The 25231-nt window shown below is 50.5% G+C and overlaps 1 protein-coding gene across 2 annotated transcripts in view; it reads right to left on the bottom strand.

Annotated features, from left to right (window-relative positions):
• The window catches only part of col4a5 (collagen, type IV, alpha 5 (Alport syndrome)), a 276713-nt gene that overhangs the window by 153103 nt on the left and 98379 nt on the right, over window positions 1-25231 (bottom strand). For both annotated transcript variants that reach the window (XM_038774450.1, XM_038774451.1), the window contains exons 2-9: window positions 22702-22761; window positions 18910-18999; window positions 15738-15782; window positions 9460-9504; window positions 4620-4682; window positions 4477-4530; window positions 632-658; window positions 446-526 (exon numbers count right to left, since the gene is read on the bottom strand). In XM_038774450.1, the coding sequence (XP_038630378.1) occupies window positions 446-526; window positions 632-658; window positions 4477-4530; window positions 4620-4682; window positions 9460-9504; window positions 15738-15782; window positions 18910-18999; window positions 22702-22761 (465 nt within the window). The remainder of the gene's footprint in view (window positions 1-445; window positions 527-631; window positions 659-4476; window positions 4531-4619; window positions 4683-9459; window positions 9505-15737; window positions 15783-18909; window positions 19000-22701; window positions 22762-25231) is intronic.

The raw sequence follows: 25231 nt of genomic DNA, 5'->3' as shown, positions 1-25231 counted from the left end.
TCCCATTTCTAGGGGCACCCAGGGCAAGTGGAGCTCAATTAAAGAAGTTTTAATCGGCAACTATTTTTATTCAACTGCTCCCTCTTCTAGCTAAGGCCTGCTGATAGAGACCATCTCTGCACTGACAGCGGTACCATTTTACCACCTCTCAAAACACATTCATCACCCCAAATGCAACATTTACGACATGTCTGCATCTGCGAGAGATCGACAACAGTATTAAAACTGTTGGCCTGAATGGGAGAAGTCCTTTTTAAATCAATCTTTTCTTTAATAGTTTCACTTTTAAGAGATATGCTTGCAGCGAAGTTCTGACTCATAACACACCAGCGATCAATCATACACCATCGATCACATACATGTTCACTTAAACACACACAGTCAGGCATTAAAATGCACTTGAAAACCATTTGAGAGAACAAAGACACGTGACTCTGCTACTTACAGGCAATCCAGGGAGCCCAGGCAGTCCTGGATCTCCTTTCTGCCCTGAAAAATGCGCTGACAACACGTCGCCTGGGTCACCCTAATGCAGGAGGGGGAAAACATGGAAAAGTGATTTAAATTAAGTTAAATCCACTACACAAACAAATAAGAAATACATGAACAATTCAGTGTTTTCAGACCTTACCTTTTGGCCTGGAAGCCCGGGAGGACCCTGCAAAAGGAAAAACATTGTCAGAGAATATGAAAATGTTCTTGACTCAATGACAGGTTTTTTTTCCCTCAATTGCTGCAGCATTTTATTAACACATATTTTCATGCTGCATGTGTTTCACTGATTTTTGCAAACAATACTCGGCCATTTTGTCTTTATTGAGCTTTCTTTCCCTCTCAGGTAATATGCTTGGCGGGTATGGATTAGCAGGTACGCATCAACACACACACAAACATACACACACACACATGCACACATATACACACACACACATACCCACACATAAACATAGATATACTCACACAGACACAAACACCCACATACACACATATACATACATACTACACACATATACATACTCATACATGCATGTACATACATGAACCAGGTAACTATAGGCTGATTAGCTGAACATCTATTGTTGGAAAAATGTTGGGATCAATTATTAACAATGTAATAGCAGCATGCCTTCATGAAAGATAAATCATGTCTGACTAATGTATTAGTTTCTTTTCGAGACAGTATCAACCAGAGTGGATAGAGGGGAATCAGTAGATGTGTTGTATCTGAACTTCCAGAAGGCATTTGACAAGGAACCTCACAAAAGATTAAATCATAAGATAAAAGCTCAAGGTTTTGACATGGATAGAGAAGTGGCTAATGGGCAGGAAACAGTGATTGGGGATAAGGTTGGCAACCTGCAAGCAGTGGGGTTCCTCTGCGATCAGTGCTGGGACCGCAACTGTTTACAATATGTATTAATGACTTGGAGGAAGGAAGCGAATGTACTGCAGCCAAATTTGCAAATGACACAAAAATAGGTGGAAAGGCAAGTTGCGAGAGGGATACAAACAGCAAAAAGATACTGATATTAAGCAAGTGGGCAAAAGGTTGGCAAATGGAGTATAATGTGGGGAAATTTGACTTGGTACATTTTGGAAGGAAGAACAAAAGAACAGAGTATTATTTAAATGGAGAAAAACTGCAGAAATTTGCAACAAATGACTTGGGGGTATTTGTGCACAAAAGACGGAAAGCGAGCATACAGGTGCAGCAGGTACTCAGGAACGCTAATGGAACGTTGGCTCTTATTTCGAGGAAGTTGGAGTATAAGAGTAGGAGACGACTTGCTGCAACTGTACAAGGTACGGGTGAGACCACATCTGGAGTACTGTGAGCAGTTTTGGTCCCCTTATTTATGGGAAGATATTGGGCATGATTTACCGTCTGCGTCCTGCCAGAATCGGGATGGGATGTGGCGGGAGATCTGGAGGAGGGGGTGCCTCCCCTGGGATTCCCGATGGCCACGAGGGTGGGATCCAGTCTTGCATGGTTAAATGAGCTGAAGAACCTACTTACCCTGCCAACGTCAGATTGAACGACCACTCGGCATCTATCGGCCTTGTCGATGGGACCCCAGCCGTGCGCTGATTAGTGTTAGTTCCCACAAACAGGGATAAGGCATACCAGCACTTGGGGGGAGGGGGGAGGGGGGGGAGGTCTCCCAAGTGATTAGAGGTTCCGGGGTGGTCAGCCGCTGGCCAGGCTGGCACCCTGGCACTGCTGATGCCCCACAGGCAGCTTTGCACTGTGCGTCTGGTGCCCTGGCCGTGCCATCCAGGTGCCAGATTTCTTCCCGCACTTAAGAGCTTCAGAGATGGTTCGTTTGATCCCTGATATGAAAGGATTGTCTTATGAGCAAAAGTTAAACAAGCTGGGACTCTACTCATTGGAATTTAGAAGAACGTGAAGTGATATTGTTGAAACATGAAGGATTCTTAAGGGTCTTGACAGGGTAAATGCTGAGACGATATTTCCCCTCATGGGAGAGTCTAAGACCAGAGGGCATAATCTCAGGATAAAGGGATGCCAATTTAAGACTGAGGTGAGGAGGAATTTCTTCTATCAGAGGGTTGTGAGTCTTTGGAAGCCCTTGCCACAGAGAGCTGTGGGGGCAGAATCCTTGTGCATATTTAGGGCTGAGATAGGTAGATTCTTGATCAATAAGGGAATCAAGGGTTATGGAGAAAGGGCAGGAAAGTGGGTGCCATAATCCTACTAAATGGCAGAGCAGGCTCGAGGGGTCAAACTCCTGTTCTTATTTCTTATAGTTCTATGTTCTAGGCTGTCATACCCTGGATGAGATGGGCATAAATGTGCCCTATTTCCAGCTGTTTGCACTGGGTTAACTCAAATTGAATTAAGTTAATCCAGTTTTCAGATCAGTTTATGTTTTTCAGATCAGTTGAATGTGGGTAGCGTTGCATCCCATATAATTGTCCAAAGAACCTCTACTGTTTTTTCATTTCTATAAATGACGTTTGACCTGAGCCTAAGAGGAGGGATACAGATATTTGATGATGATATAAAGATAGGAGAACAGGTCAATATCTAAAGAAGAATGCCCGAAGTTGGAGCAAGACACTGTTTAGTGGAGTGGGCATATGGCTAAGAGATAGGAACAGGAGTAGACCATATGGCCTATCGAGCCGAGAAACAGGCCTGGGTTTCCTCTCTCCAGCCCCATACCAGCTGGGCGCTAGACCGGGAAACTGGGCTCAACGGGAAGACCATCTGGAGTGACTTGGGCGTGCCTGGATTTAAATTGCTCAAATGATTCCCAGCTTGGGGCCAACCGCTGGCACAAAACCCAACACCTGTAAATTGAGGACGAGCTGCAGGTTTCGGCTGCTGCGGCCCACAGGCCTGGAAAAGGCCCAGAGAAGATTCACGAGAATGTGATGGTTAAAGAAAGGCTTGAAAAGGGAGAGTTTCTTTTCCCGAAACGGGAATGCTGAAAGGGAACCTAGCAGAGCAGTAGCGGGCCACCGTAAGCCCCGGGGACCACCTGTGGCCCATGTGGGTTCTGAGTGAGGCCCATGAGGTATTTCGTTGATCTCTGCCCATGCACAGTGTTCCCACATGCCGCTGAATTTTGGCTGCATAATGTGTCTCTGACCAGTCCGACTGAAGTGCTAAGCATGTAAAGCAAGAGCAAGTGAAGTGAGGTACAAGCTGATTGCTCACAACATTGACTGTGAAGCCGCCAGCTCCCTCTGCATCCAAAGTGTATTTTCTATTTTGTTTTTACTATTTGAAGTTAATGACACTTCTATTAATATATAAGCAATTCAGCATTTTCTATCTATAACTTGTTCTGAAATATTTGATGCATATTGAATGTACTCAATCTTATTCACAGAGTCATGGTTGGCAAACAAGCCCAATTGCAATCTTGCAGCCCACTGAGATAATAATAACTTTTATTGTCACAAGTAGGTTTACATTAACACTGGAATGAAGTTACTGTTAAAAGCCCCTAGTCACCACATTCCGGCGCCTGTTCAGGTACACAGAGGGAGAATTCATATGTCCAAATTACCGAACAGTACGTCTTTCAGGACTTGTGGGAGGAAACTGGAGCACCCGGAGGAAACCCACGCAGACACGGGGAGAACGTGCAGACTCCACACAGACAGTGACCCAAGCCGGGAATCGAACCTAGGACCCTGGAGTTGTGAAGCAACAGTGCTACCCACTGTGCTACCCTTATGAAGGAGGGTCACTCATGTGGCCCACTCACTAACCTCGGTTGCCTATCACTGTAGTGGAGGCTTTCTGTACCTGTCTCTCGGCACTTTGAAGGCTTTGATCAACTCGCTATCTCAGATAAATATTCCCTGCAGTCTGGGATAAATAGGATTGGAGCCATGGCGGACAACGGCCACCAGATTAATGTAGGAAAACAAACAAACACATCAGAATCCACATGCAGCTATCTTATTGCAACAGTGCAGATGATATTTGGCTTCACTCACCTGATGACCCTGTGACCCAGGAAAGCCAGAAGAACCTGGATATCCTCGTTCTCCCTGTGTGACAAAAACAAAGATTCCTTGACATTTGAAGATGATTAAGAATTTTTTTTCGAAATGAGTGAAATGACTTGAGAAGAACATACCTTCGTTCCATTGCAACCTGGGATGCCTGCAATACCCTGAGGTCCATCGTGACCTGGTAACCCCTGTAAATTAAAATGGAGAGTATGATCCAACTTCAGTACAAAAAACAAGGAGGAGGTGTAAAAGAGGAAAAGAGCATATTCCCATACAAGCCTATGACATGTTTTATTCAATGTTTTGTGTATGTTTGTTTGGCATTAGTGGAAACCATGGCAATAAACGGAACATTCTTAACTAGGTAACACAGGTCAGGGGCCACGGACACACATGTGGAGGAGGGAGGACACCCAAGTGCAGTTGGGTGGGGGGGCAGGGTTAGGTTTAGTATGGGTTAGTATGGGCAGTAAAGTACTGCCTTGATGTCATGGGCAGCCACTCTCACTTCACCTCTGGAAATTCAGCTCATTTGTCCATGTTTGAACCAAGGCTGTAACAACATCAGGAGTTGGGTGGCCCTGTTGGAACCTGAACTGAATGTAAATGAGAAGATTATTGCTGAACAAGTGCCACTGTTGATTACTCCTTCCACCACTTTACTGATGATCAAGAATAGACTGATGGTCAAGGTGCTGCACCGGGCCCACATGACTGGGACGAGGATGAGTAGGTTCTTTGGGGGTGAGGACAGGTGTGTCAGGTGCTCGGGGAGTCCAGCGAACCATGCCCATATGTTCTGGGCATGCCCGGCACTGGAGGAGTTCTGGAAGGGGGTGGCGAGGACGGTGTCGAGGGTGGTGGGATCCAGGGTCAAGCCAGGATGGGGACTCGCGATTTGTGGGGTTGGGGTGGAGCCGGGAGTGCAGGAGGCGAAAGAGGCCGGTGTGCTGGCCTTTGCGTCCCTAGTAGCCCGGCGAAGGATCTTGCTACAATGGAAGGATGCGAGGCCCCCAAGCGTGGAGACCTGGATCAATGACATGGCGGGTTTCATTAAGCTAGAGAAGGTCAAATTCGCCCTGAGAGGGTCGGTACAAGGGTTCTTTAGGCGGTGGCAGCCTTTTCTCGACTTCCTGGCTCAACGATAGGATACGGGGACAGCAGCAGCAGCAACCCGGGGAGGGAAAAGGGGAGGGAAAAGGGGGGGGCCGACAATGACTATGTTTGTTTATTTAATTTTAATATTTTTAAAGTTCTTTTGTTGTTCATTAGGGTTGGGGGGGTGGGGGGATGTGATACATGCGCCGATACGGTCTGGGGGTGTCACAGTTATTATGGGTTATTTTGTTGCATTTCATTGTTTGTCGTTATGTTTTATATTTTCTGTAAAAAATTCCAATAAAAATTATATTAAAAAAAAGAATAGACTGATGGGGTAATAATTGGCCAAGTTGAATTTGTCCGTTTTTTTTTGTGCAGGTCAAACCTGAGCAATATTGCTGGGGAGGTGCCAGAGTTTTTTTTATACATTTAGAGCACCCAATTATTTTTTTTTCCAATTAAGAGGTAATTTAACGTGGCCAATCCACCTAACCTGCACATCTTTTTGGGTTGTGGGGGGTGAGACCCACGCAGACACGAGGAGAATGTGCAAACTCCACACGTCAGTGACCCGGGCCCGGGATTGAACCCGGGTCCTTGGCGCCGTGAGGTAGTAGTGCTATCCACTGTGCCACCGTCCCGCCCTTTGAGATGCCAGTGTTGTAGGTGAACTGGAACAGCCTGGCTACGGGTGCAGCAGGTTCTGGAGCACAAGTCTTCAGTACTGTTGCCAGAATATTGTCAGGTGTGTTTGTGTGTGTATGTGTGACTATGTGTGCCTGTGTGTGTGCACATGTACATCAATGTGTTTCTGCGTGTGTCTGTCCGTGTGCCTGTATCCGATTGTTAGGTAGGGAGATGATTGATTGAGCTGCCTTTCATTAGACCAATTTTCTGATGTTGAGTGACTCAGTTCACAACAAAGGACAGATGCAAATACAACTCTGCTACTGGGATGAGAGAGACAAATTTGCCATTGTAAATGCTGGGGGCAAATTTACAGATGCCACCTCTTTGAAAGACAAAGCAGTGGCAGGATATAAGTAGCACAAGTTCGTAATTTCCTGTTGCTGTTAGTCCCTTGATCCCCATGAGAAACTGAAGATAAAGGCCCCAGGTCTATATCTGCAAAGGGTTGAATAGAGTCCGCAGAGGAATAATGCCCTGCCTACAACAGTAGTGGACTCGCCAACACTAAACGCATTCAAATGGTCATTGGATAGGCATATGGACAATAAGGGAATAGTGTAGATGGGCTTTAGAGGGGTTTCACAGGTCGGCGCAACATCGAGGGCCGAAGGGCCTGTACTGCGCTGTAATATTCTATGTTCTAGGACTGATTAGGCTGGGCCTTGTCTGCAGTTAAAAAACCTGAAGATAGCAGTGGAGAGAGAAAATTGAAAGCAGTTTTGAGGTTAGCAGTGGACGGACTGACCATCCCAAGAGTGGGGAGTGGGTTGGTGGATGGACTGGGGGCCCTGGTCAGGATCGAAGAGGTATTGGGGGGCCTGAAGGTCATGCAGTCGGGTAAAGCCCCGGGGCCGGACGGGTATCCGGTGGAGTTTTACAAAAAATTTGCCGGGATAGTGGGGCTGATGCTGGTCAGGGTCTTTAACAAGGCAAGAGACAGAGGGAGTTTACCCCCCCCCCCCCGACGATGTCGCAGGCCACCATCTCGCTCATTCTGAAATGGGATAAGGACCCAGAGGTCTGTGGGTCATACAGGCCGATCTCCTTGATCAACGTAGACGCCAAGTTACTGGCCAAGATTTTGGCGACCAGAATTGAGGACTGTGTACCGGATGTAATTGTGGAGGACCAAACCGGGTTTGTAAAGGGGAGACAGCTGGTGCTCAACGTAATTATGATCCCCCGGAGAGTAGGGAGGTAGAGATAGTGGTAGCCATGGATGCTGAAAAGGTTTTTGACTGGGTCGAGTGGGATTATCTGTGGGAGGTACTCGGACAGTTCGGGTTCGGGGCAGAGTTCATCGACTGGGTTAGGCTATTGTATCAGGCCCCGGAGGCGAGTGTAAGGACGAACAGGACGACATCGGACTACTTTAGACTGCACCATGGGACAAGACAGGGCTGCCCTCTCTCCCTACTGCTGTTTGCTCTGGCCATAGAGCCGCTGGCAATTGCACTGAGAGCTTCTAGGGGCTGGAAAGGGCTGGTCTGGGGGGGGGTGGGGGGGGGGGGGGGGGGGGGGGGGGGGGGGGGGGGGGGGAAAGAGTGGAACATAGTCTCGTTATACGCGGATGATCTGCTGTTATATGTATCGGACCCAATGGTGGGGATGGACGGTATTATGGCAACCCTGAGGGAATTTGGCCGGTTCTCCGGATACAAACTGAACATGGCTAAGAGTGAGTTGTTTGTAATTCATGCGAGGGGGCAGGAGAGTAGGCTAAAGGGGTTGCCGTTCAGGTTAGTCGGGGAGAGTTTCCGATATTTGGGGATGCAGGTGGCACAGGACTGGGGCAGGTTTCATCAGCTCAACCTGTCCCGACTGGTGGAACGAGTGAGGGAGGAGGTCCGGAGGTGGGATGCACTCCCGCTGTCATTGGCGGGGAGGGTGCAAACTGTTAAGATGACGATTCTCCCGCGGTTCTTGTTTGTTTTTCAGTGTCTCCCCATCTTTATCCCGCGGTCCTTCTTTAAGAGGCTGAATAAAATTATTCTGGGATTTGTATGGGCAGGGAAGTCCCCGCGGGTGAAGAGGGTGATGCTTGAAAGGAACAGAGGAGAAAGGGGGCTGGCGTTGCCGAACTTCAGTAACTATTACTGGGCGGCCAACATAGCGATGATAAGGAAATGGATGGTGGGTGCGGGGTCGGTTTGGGAATGGATGGAGGCTGCTTCGTGCAGGAGCACTAGCTCAGCAGCCCTGGTCACGGCGCCTCTGCCGCTTTCGTCGGCACAGTACTCCACCAGCCCGATAGTGGTGGCAGCTCTTCGGATCTGGGGCCAGTGGAGGAGGCATGTAGGGGAGGCAAGGGCATCGGTGTGGACTCCAACCTGCGGCAACCACCGATTTGCCCCAGGGAACATGGACGGGGGGCTTTCCGAGCATGAGGGCGCTGGAGGAGAGGTTTGGGCTGGCGAAAAGGAACGACTTTAGATACTTGCAGGTGAGGGATTTTGTACGCAGACTGGTGCCGTCCTTCCCAAGTCTCCCGCCGAAGGGGAGGCAGGACAGGGTAGTTTCTGGGGGAGAGGTGGGAGAGGGTAGAGCTTCAGACGTCTACAAGGAACTAATGGGAGCTGAGGATACGCAGACCGAGGACCTGAAGCTTAAGTGGAAAGAGGAGCTCGGGGAGGAGATGGAGAACGGTATCTGGGCAGACGCCCTGAGCAGAGTAAACACAACCGCAACATGCGCCAGGCTCAGCTTGATCCAGTTTAAGGTCGTGCACCAGGCCCAAGGGTAGAGTAGAGTAGAGTAGGGGGATATTGAGGCAGGTCCGAGCGTGAACAGAGCTGTGGTTTGCACTATGTTTAATTTGTAATGTGTGTCTTGACTTCTTTTTTTTTGTACTGTACAATGTCACTTTTTCTTTATGCCTAAAATACCTCAATAAAATTGTTTGCTAAAAAAAGTCTTGATTTCAACAAGGGAGGAACTCAACAAGGGAGTAAATAAAAAATATATTAGGAGATTAGAAGGCATAGAAAATGAAAAGACAGAGGGTATTGGGGTGACTATGAATAAACCAATGTACTGCCCTGTTCATTTTTCTGAATCACGAAACTCCATTTTTAATGAAAAATGGTAAAAACAAAATTTAAATCGCAAAGCACCCATAGCAGAAATTTTCAATAAAGACCGCTGAAGGATGATGTTGAAATAGTTAATACTTACTGGAATACCAGGGGTTCCGGGAAAGCCTGGAAGACCTGGGGGCCCCTGTCAAACATGAAACAATGATGACATTAACAGGATAAAAACATACCAGTGCCGTTTTGATAACCTGCTCCTGTGACCACATGGCTAGTGAAGAGACAGGGGGTGGGATTCTCTGATCCTGAGGCCAAGTGTTGACGCCGTCGTAAATGCCGTAGTGTTTCTCGACGGTGTCAACGGGGCCTCAGGATCAGCAATTGCAAGGCACTGGAGCAACCCACGCTGCTCCAGCTGCCGATCCCGGCGTCAGATGAGAGTCGCCAGTCTGCGCATGCGCGGTGGGACCGGTGCAATTTCCACGCATGTGCGGTTTCTCCCTTCTCCGCGCCGGCTCCGTCGCAACATGGCGTAGGGCTATAGGGGCCAGCGCGGAACAACGGAGGCCCCCAGCCCGAGAGGCCGGCCTGTCAATCGGTGTGGGCCCCGGGGTCGGACAGCCCATCCCCCCCCCCCCCCCCCCCCCCCCCCCCCACTACAGGCCGTCCTTGGACCCTTCCGAGCCGAGGTCCCGCCGGGTAAGACCAGGTTAGATCGGCACCGGCTGGACTCGGGTTTTTCGCTATGGCCGCTCGGCCCATCCTGTGTGGGGAATCGGCGGGGGGGCCTCGTAGAGCGGCCCCCGGCCGGCGCCAATGGTGCTGATTCTCCGCAGCGTTCCGGCGTCGGGGTGCGATTCGCTGCCAGCACGGAACAGCTGCAAACTCAGTGACATTCCTGGTGGAAAACAAACTTAGTTTTCGAAATGTTGACAAATCTTCTCCACGGTGAAGTGAACTCAGAAAGGGGGCACTGCACCCAACTTGTGCAGACACTCACAGAGGTGGCACCACCACCTGCTCTCACAGGGGGCACGCTCAACTCACACCAAATTTTCACAAGGGGGAAAATTACACCATGACACAAATCGATCACTGAAGGACAACTCAAAGGATATCACAGCACAGTCACAAAGAGGGTATGTCAGAGGGAACAGCAACCCTTTTAAAGCTGGGCTTGCCCAGTGTACACACTATCCACATGTGGGAAAGCAGAGTATTTACCCAGGCATTTAGAACATACCGGAACTTTACAAGCTTTGTAAATATCAAAGTCAATGTTCTCCCTTCAGAACGTTGACCCCCCCGTAGCATCTCACTGACCTTCCATTCCCCACCCATTAGATAGAATTGAGCAGAGAACTCTTTCCCAGTATAGTGTAACCTGTTTCCACTGTTTCAACTCCACTCTCCCAGAGGTTCAGCAAGCCACTAACTCTTGACCACTGCCCAACAGGTCAGCTGAAGTGAGGGATTGAATATGGGAGAGCACACGCGAATGTTCATGTACCCATAACAGGCACTTGAAGCAGATCTAGTGCTATTTTGCTAAAAAAAAACACTTCATAAAGATGCATTTATGCTTCTGATTGATCTATTTTCCCTGGAGTCAAATGACATTTTCTGTGACTGTTACTGTGCAATTTAACCGCTGCATTGCGTCCGGCGCGGATATGGGCGCGTTGGTTATAGAGCGAGAAAGGCCGAAATCGAGATTCGCGCCGGGCCGCTCCCGATTACGAATTCCAGATCACACCCAAATATGGCACGCATATCCTTAACCCTCATTTGCATTCATTTCCATCTCATTAACGAGATCGAATTCTAATGCAACAGCCTCCCACGAATTAACCGGCTCCGCAGTGAGATATCGGGCACGATTATATGGCTGCTGCCTGGCTGTCCTACCAAACACTTCCAGGACACAGCCCTGTTTTTGGTGCTATGCTGATGGTCCCTTTAACTCCCTTTGACTGTGAGCAGCTTCTAGCTTCACAGGTGAAGGCTACTGCTAATGAAGAACTGGCCTTGTTTGTTGTGAGAGCACCGTTTGTTGCTTGCTGGAGGCTACTGTTGCTATTTCCTTCTTTTTCTGTAGGGGAAAGGAGGACAATTTTTTCGAAGGTACCTGGGTCCTCGAACACTGGGCTCAGAGGGACGTACGAGTCCAGAACGCAATCCGGTTTGAAGAAAGAGACGCTGCAGGACCTGGTGCGCGGCATTGCTCCAACTGGGCCATCTGACACCAGTGAAGAAATGCTTTTGCAGATAGCTGATGTTTTTGTTGCTGGTGTGGTGAGTGTTGTGTGTAACTGGCACGTCACCGCGGCTTAAACACACTGGAAGTCAAGGATGGTCGACTGCACCTTGAGCGCCGGTGAAATATGTGGATGCCAGGATTTGGGTTCCGGTGAGATTGGGTCGTGTGGGAGGGGCCTAAACAGCTGCAGCATCTGCACGGAGATTGGCACTGATACGTGGAACAAGTCACACATCGATGGACATTTCTATGGCAGCGTTCTGGACATGATAACATATACTGTACATTTGTTTTTGTTTGTGAAAATGAGCTGATGTAGCTTTGTCTTGGTACCAATATGAAACAGTGAAGTTTCCATGTCGTTTAATGATTAGTGTGGTATCTGGAATGTTACGTAGCTGATTTTCAAATCTTTGTTACTTTTGACCGTTTAAAAAAACTAAATTTAGAGTACACAATTCAATTTTTTTTCTCAATTAAGAGGCAATTTAGCATGGCCAATCCACCTACCCTGCACATCTTTGGGTTGTTGGGGTGAGACCCACGCAGACACGGGGAGAATGTGCAAACTTCACACAGACAGTGAGTCAGGGCCAGGATCGAACCCGGGTCCTCGGTGCCGTGAGACAGCAGTGCTAACCACTGTGCCACCGTGACGCCCTCCCTGTTGTCCCGTTTAATTAAAAAAATATTCTCAAGGTCCAGAGGGCAATAGGTGGTACGCATGTCGCCTTGCACTCACCGGGCCATCAGGGCATGCCCTTCATTAACAGGAAGGGGTTCCACTCTCTGAATATTCAACTCGTGTGCGACCACCCCTTCTGTATCATGCAGGTTTGCACGCTTCCCAGGTATCGTGCATAACAACTACATCCTGGGACACTTGGAGATCCCCGGTATCTTTCAGGACCACCCCAAGGTGATGGGTTAGCTTTTGGGCGATGAGGGGTACCTACTGAGGTCCTGGCTGATGACGCCAGTGCAGAGGCCTAGAGACCGGAGCGGAGACCCGACATAATGAGGCCCATGCTGCCACCCATGCTGTCATTGAGCGGTGCGTGGGACTGCTCAAAATATGTTTCTGATATCTGGACCACTCTGGTGGTGCCCTAGATAGAGTACACTCCCCAGAGAGTCTCCCTCTTTGTGGTGGTCTGCTCTGCCCTCTGCAACCTGGCACAGCAGTGGGGCGATGTGCTGGAGCAGGTAGAGCAGTGACATGGTGCCTTGTCTGAGGAGGCAGAACAGGAAGGGGTGGAGGACGAGCCTGGGGAGGACATGCAGGAGGAGCCGCAAGATGGAGGTTAGACGGCGGCAAGGGTCCGGAATGCCCAGCGGCCCAGGAAGGCCCTCATCCTCATTCGATTCTCATAAGACGAGGTTTTGTCCGTCTCACCCCCAACCCCACAATCCCACATCCCTAAACGCCCCTCCTTCCTTGCAATCCCCTCCTTCCCACCCAATTCCCCCATCCCCAATCCCTCAATCGCCCAATCTCCCCCACATTCCCCTCCTTCCCACCCAATCCCCCCATCCCCAATCCCTCCATCCCCTAATCTCCCTCACATTCCCCTCCTTCCCACCCAATTCCCCCATCCCCAATCCCTCAATCCCCCAATCTCCCCCACATTCCCCTCCTTCCCACCCAATCCCCCCATCCCCAATCCCTCCATCCCCCAATCTCCCTCACATTCCCCTCCTTCCCACCCAATTCCCCCATCCCCAATCCCTCCCTCCCCCCAATCTCCCCTCCTTCCCACCCAATCCGTCATTCCTCCCAAACAACCCCTCCTGCTCATTCAGCTCCATCCCACCCATTTCCTTTCTTCCTCCCTGCCCCATTCAACCCTCCCACATCCCGCCCCCCTCGCAACTACCCTGTTCCACCCTCCAAGGATCAATGTAACATCACCCCATGGTGATGGGATCTGTGGCGGCATTGTCAGCTATCCTTCACCATACAAGGTAAAGGAGTGATGATCACTCACTGTGATGAAATCTCATGCTCCTCAGTATCTGCAAAAGTCTGACTCCTGGCTTTTTGCTGACAGCACAGGGTCTGCAACAGGGGCTTTTGATTCTGGACCACTGTGCCTGGGAGATGGGGGAGCCGAGGGCAACAAGTGGTGAGGGTGCAGGCAGGTCCACGCTGAAGATTAACATGATAGAGGCTTCGCATGTATCAGGTATATCATATTTTAATTGTGCACATTTGACATTTCCATTCCTCCCAGCTACAGATAGTGCGCCCCCCCCCCCCCCCCCGCACCACACATCACCCCCCCATCCCCCCCCCCTCAGCCGTGGTCATCACAGACTGAGCCATGCCTTGGGCACCACCACCCAAGAGGCAGTCGCCGTGCTCCAGGCTTTCTTCTACAGTTGCCACCTAAGCAGTGTTGGCTTCGGTGCATTGCAATGTCAGCATCATCTTCTGCGTCTATAGCCTTTGGGACTCCTCCACCCGGCTATCCTTCACTGTCTCTGGGACTCCCGCTCCAACAGCAGTGTGTGTGGTGTTCACCAATTGTGCCCAGAAACTTGTCCACTAATGGCCCCCACCAAGGTGTGTGCCGTACGCTGGTGGAAGGTGGGGGCGATCGCCTCTTCAGAGTTCTCCTCTAAGGTGGTCTCTTGGGTGGCAGGGGGAAAATGACTCCGGATGGCTCCATCAGACGGAGATCGTGCGAGACAATGGACATGTGGTCAGTGAGAGGGAGGGATCACTTTGTCTGACATGAACAACTCACCCTCGACAGGGGCAATGGATCCTAATCTCTGCTGCGCAGGCCAACCTCATTGACAGTGTCTGCCCTCTCCTCCGTCAACCCTGCAATTTCCAGGCCCGTTGCTCATAGGGGGTGAGGACTCGAATCACTGGTACTCCACCCCCCCCCCCGCTGTCTTGGCCTTTCTTGCTTATTATGGGCTATCTTATCCTGCGGGGACAAAGAGAGCTGCAAGCTTGATGGGTCGGGCGGGGGTCAGTAGCAGGTGACATGTGTGGGCACCATACCTGGACGTGAAGACGTTGTGCTGGTGGCTGCCAGTGGGCTTTGAGGAGCAAACACAAAGGTTGGGGTGTGGGGAGGGTGCGAGGTGTCAGCCAGTGATTTGTGTGGCCGGGGGGGGGGGGATTTTAAGGGGTGGCAGACAGAACTGATGCCAGGAGACAGGTTACTTACCCTTGTAGCTTAGCGGAGGTTGTTGGTCTTCTCCCGACACTGGACGCTGGTCATGCTGCCCACACTGATAGCCGCTTCCACTGCCTCCCAGGTGGCATTGCTGACCCTGGGGCTGGCCCTCCGACCCCCTCGGGGGAACAGAATTTCTCCAAAGCGAGGAGAGAGCTGTGTGCTGCCAGGCTTGCGTGTTGACTGGGAATGAATGGTGAGGGAGTGTTTCAAAGTAGCTCCCTCTTGTTAGCGGCGAGACGCTGAGATGTGCGCCTGGCGAATCGAATGGCGAGAAAGCCAGTAACGCCGAGAAGCTCTGGGGGCTCAGTTCTGGCACTAAGTGCCGTTAGATGCGCGGCGCAATCTCACCACTGTGACCGTCGAGAAACACCCCAACAACGCACCCAAAATCGTAATTAGAAATGTTTCCGTTAAATCACGCCCTATATCTATGTCAAACAAGACATGGTTACTCAGTTCTCTGGGACACTCTGAGTGGTAAGGTACTAAGCTGCCATTAACCATAGATTGTGTGGATCGACAATTAGCCCAGTTTTACAGCCCATTTCAAAATCTTTATCACACTGACTAGCGGAAAATAGGTCATCTGTAACCGTGAATGTACACATCGTGTAAAGTGAAAGTGGTGCCCGAACGCTACAAGCAGAACTTCACATCATGTAGATTTGTAAAACATTCTAACTTGAAAGATTTTCACTGGCTGTTTCAACACGGCAGGTGCGGGCATTATGTCAAGGTACATAGCCCACCTCGACTGTAAGCAGCAAATATACCCGGGTGGAAATTCGTCAGCAATGGGTGGACTGGTTGTAACATGTCCCATCTGACGTACGGCTGTATATTGAGTGGGTGGATAACTGATTCCCAATGAGATACTGCCCACTTTCCGTTACTGAGATCAATTTTAATGTTAATTTTGGCACCAGTCGGAGAACAGACCTCTCCTGGGTCTCGATCACTTACCCTTATTCCTTTAGGTCCTGAAAACCCAGGTGGTCCAGTGTCACCCTGAGAAAAAATAGAGAAAATTTAAGCACTTCTTTCTCCACAGACTGAAGCCACAACGTGTCTCATGCATTTAGCTGATCCAAGCTTATGGAGGGCAGGGGCCGATTCCAGCTGTGAAGCCTATCAACCTGATGACAATCACCAGCCGGCCCAGCAGGCTGTTGACACTTGTCATCTGGGCCTATAGGAGCATGCTGACAATCATCACTCGGGCCCAGCAGCCTTCTGACACTACCTGGGCCTAGCACCCTTCAGACACCACTTTGGCGTAGCAGCCTTCAGACATCAACCAGGCCCAGCACCCTTCAGACACCAACCCAGCCCAGCAGCCTTCAGACACCAACCCAGCCCAGCAGCCTTCAGACACCAACCGGACCCAGCAGCTTCAGACACCAACCGGACCCAGTAGCTTCAGACACCAACCCAGCCCAGCAGCCTTCAGACACCAACCAAGCCCAGCAGCCTTCAGACACCAACTGGACCCAGCAGCCTTCAGACACCAACCCAGCCCAGCAGCCTTCAGACACCAACTGGACCCAGCAGCCTTCAGACACCAACCAAGCCCAGCACCCTTCAGACACCAACCCAGCCCAGCACCCTTCAGACACCAACCCAGCCCAGCACCCTTCAGACACCAACCAAGCCCAGCAGCCTTCAGACACCAACCAAGCCCAGCACCCTTCAGACACCAACCGGACCCAGCACCCTTCAGACACCAACCCAGCCCAGCACCCTTCAGACACCAACCAAGCCCAGCACCCTTCAGACACCAACCAAGCCCAGCACCCTTCAGACACCAACCAAGCCCAGCAGCCTTCAGACACCAACCAAGCCCAGCACCCTTCAGACACCAACCGGACCCAGCACCCTTCAGACACCAACCCAGCCCAGCACCCTTCAGACACCAACCCAGCCCAGCAGCCTTCAGACACCAACCGGACCCAGCACCCTTCAGACACCAACCCAGCCCAGCAGCCTTCAGACACCAACCCAGCCCAGCAGCCTTCAGACACCAACCAAGCCCAGCAGCCTTCAGACACCAACCCAGCCCAGCACCCTTCAGACACCAACCCAGCCCAGCAGCCTTCAGACACCAACCCAGCCCAGCAGCCTTCAGACACCAACCCAGCCCAGCACCCTTCAGACACCAACCAAGCCCAGCAGCCTTCAGACACCAACCCAGCCCAGCAGCCTTCAGACACCAACCCAGCCCAGCAGCCTTCAGACACCAACCCAGCCCAGCAGCCTTCAGACACCAACCCAGCCCAGCACCCTTCAGACACCAACCGGACCCAGCAGCTTCAGACACCAACCCAGCCCAGCAGCCTTCAGACACCAACCGGACCCAGCAGCTTCAGACACTCACTACTTAAGCATTCGGATGAAGAAAGACTGCTGGTTGGGATGTCAGAGGCTGCTACAGAATCATAGAATACCTACAGTGCAGGAGGAAGCCATTCAGCCCTTCAAGTCTGCACCTACCCTCCGAAAGAGCACCCTAGCCATGTTCACTCCCCCGCCCACCCCACCGTACATCACTGTAACCCAACCTGCACATCCCTGGACACTAAGGGGCAATTTACCATCACCAATCCACCTGACTTGCACATCTTTGGACTGTGGGAGGAAATCGAAGAACCCGGAGGAAACCCACGCAGACACGGGGAGAACGTGTAAACTCCACACCGTGACCCAAGGTCGGAATTGAACCCAGGTCCCTGGAGCTGTGAGACAGCAGTGCTAGCCACTGTGCCACCGTTCCCCCCCCCCCCCCCCCCACCCAAACCCCCACCTTACCAGTTCCCATGAAATCAAACGTCAGTCCGTCCCTTCAGAAGATGAGGGGAAACATTAAGATATCACTTCCAAATGAAGACAAGTGTCAGAGATAAAGGCCGGGATTCTCCCGCATTTGGCGGGATGGCCCGACGTTGGCACCAAGAGCAGCGCGAACCACTCCGGCGTCGGGCCGCCCGGAAGGTGCGGAATCCTCACAGGTGTTCATTTGGTCAAATCAAAAATCAAACTCACGTGTACTCCTTGACACTCGGCACAGAATCTTGAGGAATCGGGTTCGGGGGGGTGGGGTGGTTGGGGGAGGTGGTGAGAGACCTTCACTGCCTCTTTTTGGGTAAGCCTGATGAACCACAAGTGACAAGGCCAAGAAAGGGTCTTTCCTTGAAATGTATTAATCCAATGCTAGCTGGGCTGCCGCCATGTGGCGTGCACAGCAGGTACGACCATGTGACCAGCTTGTCACCTCCATGGGCCCCTCCATCAAAAGCACTCAGTATTTGATCAAGGGTCTTGACATTGGGAAGGGAGGGCCGTGTGGGAGATGCTGAAAGCCACTCCCACACCTCTCCCCCAGCCACCACCCCAGCCCCCTGCATTACTTATCTGTGGCCAGGGTCACCCTCCGTGATCATGGGGCTCCAGTAGATGTTTCTCCTGAAGCAGAAACGGCCTTGCCAGGGGCGCTGCTGAGAGAAGGCCCATCACTCACCTTGCCGCTATCTGATTGACTTGTGGTTTGGTGGGGCTCCCCTTGCCCACCCCCCTGAAAAATCAAAGTGGAATTCTACCTGCTGCTCAATAAACAACAGATTCAGTGAATAGATGAAGACAATAGTCTGAAAACAATAAACAGCTGGCAATAGCAGACACGGTGCTGAGGAAGAGCGCATGGAGTTTGACTAAGGCGTTGATGGTTTAGCTCTGTAGGTGCCAGCATCAAATCCACAGCGACATCCAAATCAAAGAATTGCTTCCTACATAAAATCATACAGTACAGGAGGCCATTCGACCCATCGTGTCTGTGGTACCCTTTAGTGGAATTATCCAATTAGTTCCACTCTCCTGCTCTTTCCTCACAATCCTGTCGTAAACTCCTTCAACGGTTTGTCATTCTGAAGGGTACTACTGAATCTGCTTCGACCACCCCCCTGTGCATATCCAGTTTGGAATGACCCACTCTGCAAAATACACACCAGTTAGGGTCCATCAAACCGTGAGTTTCTAAAACTGGCCCCAGTTGGAAGTTTGAACTTGTGAGAAAAATGTGCCCACACCTGTTCCTCCCGGACTGACGACAACGAGAGTGCGACAATATCTTTCTTCCTCCTACCTTTATACCCCTTGATCCTGGTGGCCCCTCCGGCCCTGGGAAACCAGGCAACCCGATGTGACCTTCCAATCCCGGTAGGCCTCTCGTACCCTGTAAGAGGCAGTAAAAAATTCAACATACACATAAAACACCAACATCTGAAACAGAAACAGCCAATCACATAACTTCAAAATTCCTTCAAGTGCTGGGAACCTTCACGCTGGGTCCCAATGAGACAGCAGAATTGAGTTAATTCACCCGAGCCTTGTTCTCAGAGGCTGTTACCGCAGCAACACATTTGGAGGTGTGAATGTTACGACAAGCACTACTGCGGCCCACTTTTTTTAAGGTTTTTCTTTCCAATTAAGGGCCAATTTAGTGTGGCCAATTCACCTACCCTGCACTTCTTTGGGTTGTGGGGGTGAGACCCTCGCAGACACGGGGAGAATGTGCAAACTCCACACGGACAGTGACCCGGGGCCGGGATCGAACCCGAGTCCTCGGCGCCGTTGTGAACTGTGACCCAATTCTAAGTCCGTACGCAGAACCTTTTGTGGGGAGGGAGTCGTGCTGATGAGGAAGACTCACGGAATTCTCATTGTACACGTGATCTTCCATTCAGGATATGAAATTCCCCCCCTCCATTTAATTGGGCCCAGAGTCAGCCTGCACCCAATGGGTGGATGGCCTGCTGGAGGCCTTCTCCAAATTTGCAGATGACACAAATCTGGGTGGGAAGGTGAGCTGTGAGGAGGATGCAAAGATCCTTCAGTGTGATTAAGTGAGTGGGCAAATGAATGGTAGACGCAGTATAATTTGGAAAAATGTGAGGTTGTCCACTTTGGTAGAAAAACCGGAAGGCAGACTGTTATCTGAATCGTCATAAATTAGGAGAGGGGAATGTGCAACGAGACTTGGGTGTCCTCGTACACCAGTCACTGTACCACAGGCAGGTACAGCAGGTGGCAAAGAAGGCAAATTGTATGTTGACCTTCATAGTGAGAGATTCGAGGACAGGATCAGGGATGCCTTGCTGCAATTATACAGGGCCTTGGTGAGGCCACACCTGGAATTTTGTGTGCAGTTTTGATCTCCTTATCTGAGGAAGGATGTTCTTGCTCCAGAGGGAGTGCAACGAAGGTTGCCAGGCTGCTTCCTGGGATGGCAGGACTGACGCATGAGGAGAGATTGAGTGGGTTAGGATTTTATTTTGCTACAGTTCAGAAGAATGAGGTGGGGATCTCACAGAAACCTATAGAATTCTAATAGGACTAGACAGGGTAGATGCAGGAAGGATGTTCCCGGTGGTGGGGGTGCATTATAATAGGACTAGACAGGGTAGATGCAGGAAGGATGTTCCCGATGGTGGGGGTGCATTATAATAGGACTAGACAGGGTAGATGCAGGAAGGATGTTCCTGATGGTGGGGGTGCATTCTAATAGGACTAGACAGGGTAGATGCAGGAAGGATGTTCCCGATGGTGGGGGTGCATTCTAATAGGACTAGACAGGGTAGATGCAGGAAGGGTGTTCCCGATAGTGGGGGTGCATTATAATAGGACTAGACAGGGTAGATGCAGGAAGGATGTTTCCGGTGGTGGGGGTGCATTATAATAGGACTAGACCTATAATAGGACTTTCCCTATAATAGGGAAAAGTGAATCGCTACGGCCGAAGAATTCCGCCCTGTAGGCTTTTAAGAAGCAGTTAGACAAAGCACTTGGGGGGGGCGAAGGGGATCAAAGGATATGGGGGACGGGACGGTGGCATCAGGCTATTGAGCTGGATGATCAGGCTCGAAGGGCCGAATGGCCTCCTGCAGCGCCTGCTATTTTGTCAATCAGGCCCATAATGCTGATTTGGGCAGGGCAGGATGTGGAAAGCACGGCCATGTGGGCAAGGTGGCAAACACGCCAACACAGTGGTTGGTCTTGAAAGGTAATTTGCTGCTGTATGAGTGCCACCTAGTGGAATCTGTAGGCACTACACTAACTTGGTGCCTGATGGTGTGGATAAACATACAAAGCTCAGGCAGTGTCGAGTTAAGGGAGATTACACATATACTTTTAATTCTTAAAATTACAAAGCAGCAAATTACATTTAGAAAACAGCTGATAACGGCATCAAGCGTGGTGACGAGCAGGCTGAGCATTCTGTTCTCTTTCTGCTCGTGAGGTGCCTTCTAATGCAGACATATTTTGACAGCAAACTTGAAAACAAATTGTGGTTTAAGAACCTAAAAGTGGTGGCCACAGGTATTCAGGACAAGGAAATGCTAGATGCCTACACATAGCTGGATACTTTCACAAATATATAGGATACGAGGCTCTGTCTAGTCTGGGGTCAAACAACCAGAAAGCACACAACATCTGATGCTGGAACTTAGTCTAATGTCCCTTGTAGCAAAGTAAAGCTCTGAGGATTCCTGCTCCTGATTAACGATCCATGCTGGACATCAGGTTTATGCCTTGTTTCAACTCACACACAAACAAATGGTCAACTATTGAAGGACTGGTGAATTGTCCGGGCTGACTGTGAGAGACAGGAAGTCACAATCTATATAAAGGGCTATTTGGAGAGGGGGCTGAATCTCAAGGATCATTTTAATATTCATTGGCGGGATGTGGGTATCGCTGGCGAGACCAACATTGCTTGCCCATCCCTAATTGCCCTTGAGAAGGTGGCTCTGATCCACCTTCTTGAACCGCTTGCAGTCCATGTGATTTGACAGGCACTTTTCTGTGTAATAGTTTAGAAACAGAAATGAATCATCCTGAGGTCTCCAACAGAAAACTTGAAACAATCTTAATTCTCCAGTGTTGTACTAATTGATTCGCAGTCAGGGTAATCTTTCCCTGATCCTGTACCAGTTCTGGCAGCGCTGCCAAGGAAACTGCTCCACCTAGTGGGCAAAATTAATGTCTACACGTACGGACCAAAAGTGACTTTGGAATGTTCTGAGTTACTCAATCAGATGGAAAAAGTGTCGGGGTGTAAAGGGCAGCACGGTAGCATGGTGGTTAGCATTAATGCTTCACAGCTCCAGGGTCCCAGGTTCGATTCCCGGCTGGGTCACTGTCTGTGCGGAGTCTGCACGTCCTCCCCGTGTGTGCGTGGGTTTCCTCCGGGTGCTCCGGTTTCCTCCCACAGTCCAAAGATGTGCGGGTTAGGTGGATTGGCCATGCTAAATTGCCCGTAGTGTCCTAAAAAGTAAGGTTAAGGGGGGGGGGTTGTTGGGTTACGGGTATAGGGTGGATACGTGGGTTTGAGTAGGGTGATCATTGCTCGGCACAACATAGAGGGCCGAAGGGCCTGTTCTGTGCTGTACTGTTCTATGTTCTATGTAAGGGAAAGACATCTGGGTAAATCTACAAACCTCAGAAGCAAGCTGACCCCGAGACAGTGTGGCTTAAAGTTATTGGTCTGCGTTTTCCTGGGCTGTGCGCCCTCGCCGGCAGCGGGTTCTCCGTTCCCGCCACCTGCCAGTGGGATTTCCCCTGGCCGATGGGAAACCCGCGGGCGTGGGCGCGCTGCCTGCGCGGTGGAGAATTCCGCCGGCGGAGACTCTAGCTCTGTGATATTCACAACAACGTAGCTATTTGTCTGGAAGAAAGAACCACATCATTGCAATTTCTCCGACTGCCGCTTGTCTGACGCTGTTTATCCTGAGAGGGGATTTCCGAAGGAATGCAATTTCGAGGTCAGATTTTGAAAAGTGCCCGCCGGTTTTTCCCTATGGGGAAATCGCCTCCAAACGCTCTTTCTTCATTCCCGCTGGGACAGAAATGTGAGGGAGGGGGTTTGGAAACCTACCTTTTCACCTTTCACTCCACTACAGTCACAGCCCGATCCCGTCGAACACCCATGACAAGCCTGCAAAATAAAAAATAAAATCACAGTGTTTAATCGCTATTACCAAATTATCCAAAAAGGCAGGTCTTCTCATTTCTATCAGCTCTGTTCACCAGTGGAATGATTACTGCCATACAACTAATTCAACCTGTTCGCTAATTCCTCTTGGACCAATCAAAACCCTTCACTTGTTTATGTGTGCAGTTTCTTTGCAAATATCGGTCAGGTTACGCTGGGCAAAGCTTTGTGGTTTCCTTTTTGTTGATATTGGAACGATTTGACTTTGTATGTATTCAATCTGCCAGAGGTTCCCTTCCAGGTAGATACCCACATAACAAATGTTTCAATGCAATAAAATGATTTGCCTTAAATAATCCCGGATATTGATTTGTATCCCGCTCCTAAAACTCACGGAGTTGCTGGCGGCTCATTGCAAGCCACATGTGCCAACTGCCCCCAGGTACTCGGGTGGTTGTTTTCCGTTGCTGGACCCGGATGGTTTACCTCGGCAGAGTTTTAGAGGAAAGACAACACAGCCAGGACTGATTCAGCCCATGCTCGATTTCTAGGCTTATACGGCAGACGCCATCTCCCTAGCCCTGTACTTAACACTGCAACACTTAGATAACAAAGACACCTATGTCAGACTCCTATTTATTGAATACAGCTCAGCCTTCAACACCATTATTCCTATGAAACCCATCTCCAAATTCCGTGTCCTGGGCCTAGGCTCCTCCCTCTGCGACTGGAGTCTGAACTTCTTAACCCACAGACCACAATCAGTAAGGATAGGCAACAACACCTCCTCCACGATCATCCTCTTTTTAAAAAAATAATTTTTATTGAAATTTTTTACAGAAAATATAACAACAAACAATGAAAAGCAACAATAAGACAACATACTAAGTATAACACCCCCAAGACCGTAGCAACGCATGTAGCACCCCCTCCCAAACCCAGTAAACAACAAGATAACTTAAAAATAAATTTAAATTAAATAAACATAGTCAACGCCCCCCCCCCCCCCCCCCCCCCCCCCCCCGTTTTGGGGGCGAACACACCTGTCTTTGCCCCCAAAGAACCTACTCATCCTAGAACCGGACATGTGGGCCCGGTGCAGCACCTTGAATTGGATGAGGCTAAGCCGCGCACATGAGCAGGAAGAGTTAACCCTCTCCAGGGCATCAGCCCATGTCCCGTCTTCGATCTGTTCCCCCAGTTCCCCCTCCCACTTCGCCTTTAGCTCCTCTACTGACGCCTCCTCCACCTCCTGCATTACCTTGTTAGATATCAGATATCTTCCCATCCCTGACCCAGACCCCCGAAAGCACCCTGTCATTCACCCCCCTCGCGGGAAGCAAAGGGAATCCCTCCACCTGCCGCCTAGCAAACGCCTTTACCTGCAGGTACCTGAACATGTTCCCCGAGGGGAGCTCAAATTTTTCCTCCAACTCCCCCAGGCTCGCAAACCTCCCATCAATGAACAGGTCCCTCAGCTGTCTGATGCCCGCTCTGTGCCAACCCTGGAACCCCCCATCAATGTTCCCCGGGACGAACCGACGGTTCCCCCTTAACGGAGCCTCCATCGAGCCCCCCACTTCCCCCCATGTCGCCTCCGCTGCCCCCAAATCTTGAGGGTAGCCGCCACCACCGGACTCGTGGCATACCTCGTAGGAGGGAGCGGCAACAGCGCCGTTACCAGGGCCCCCAGGCTTGTACCTCCACAGGACGCCATCTCCAACCATTTCCATGCTGCCCCCTCCCCCACCACCACCCACTTGCGCACCATCGACACATTGGCCGCCCAATAATACCCCGAGAGACTGGGTAACGCCAGCCCCCCCCCATCTCTACCCCGCTTCAAGAAGACCCTCTTCACCCTCGGGGTCCCATGCGCCCAAACAAAGCTCATGATGCTGCTAGTCATCCTCCTAAAAAAGGCCCTAGGGATAAAGATCGGCAAACACTGAAAAAGGAACAAGAACCTCGGGAGCACCGTCATTTTGACGGACTGCACTCTACCCGCCAGTGATAGCGGCACCATGTCCCACTTTTTAAATTCTCCACGATCATCCTCAACACCGGTGCCCCACAAGGCTGTGTCCTCAGCCCCCTATGATACTCCTTATACACCTATGACTGTGGCTAAATTCCCCTCCAACTCGATTTTCAAATTTGCTGATGACACCACCGTAGTGGGTCAGATTTCAAACAATGACAAGACAGAGTACAGGAATGAGATAGAGAATCTGGTGAACTGGTCCGACGACAATAATCTCTCCCTCAATGTCAACAAAACGAATGAGATTGTCATTGACTTCAGGAAGCGTAGAGGAGAAGGGCAGCATGGTAGCATTGTGGATAGCACAATCGCTTCACAGCTCCAGGGTCCCAGGTTCGATTCCCGGCTTGGGTCACTCTGTGCGAAGTCTGCACATCCTCCCCGTGTGTGCGTGGGTTTCCTCCGGGTGCTCCGGTTTCCAACCACGGT

Source organism: Scyliorhinus canicula, chromosome 17, assembly GCF_902713615.1.
Source record: "Scyliorhinus canicula chromosome 17, sScyCan1.1, whole genome shotgun sequence".
Classification (NCBI taxonomy): Eukaryota; Metazoa; Chordata; class Chondrichthyes; order Carcharhiniformes; family Scyliorhinidae; genus Scyliorhinus; species Scyliorhinus canicula.
This window is presented reverse-complemented; position numbering and strand designations above follow the sequence as displayed.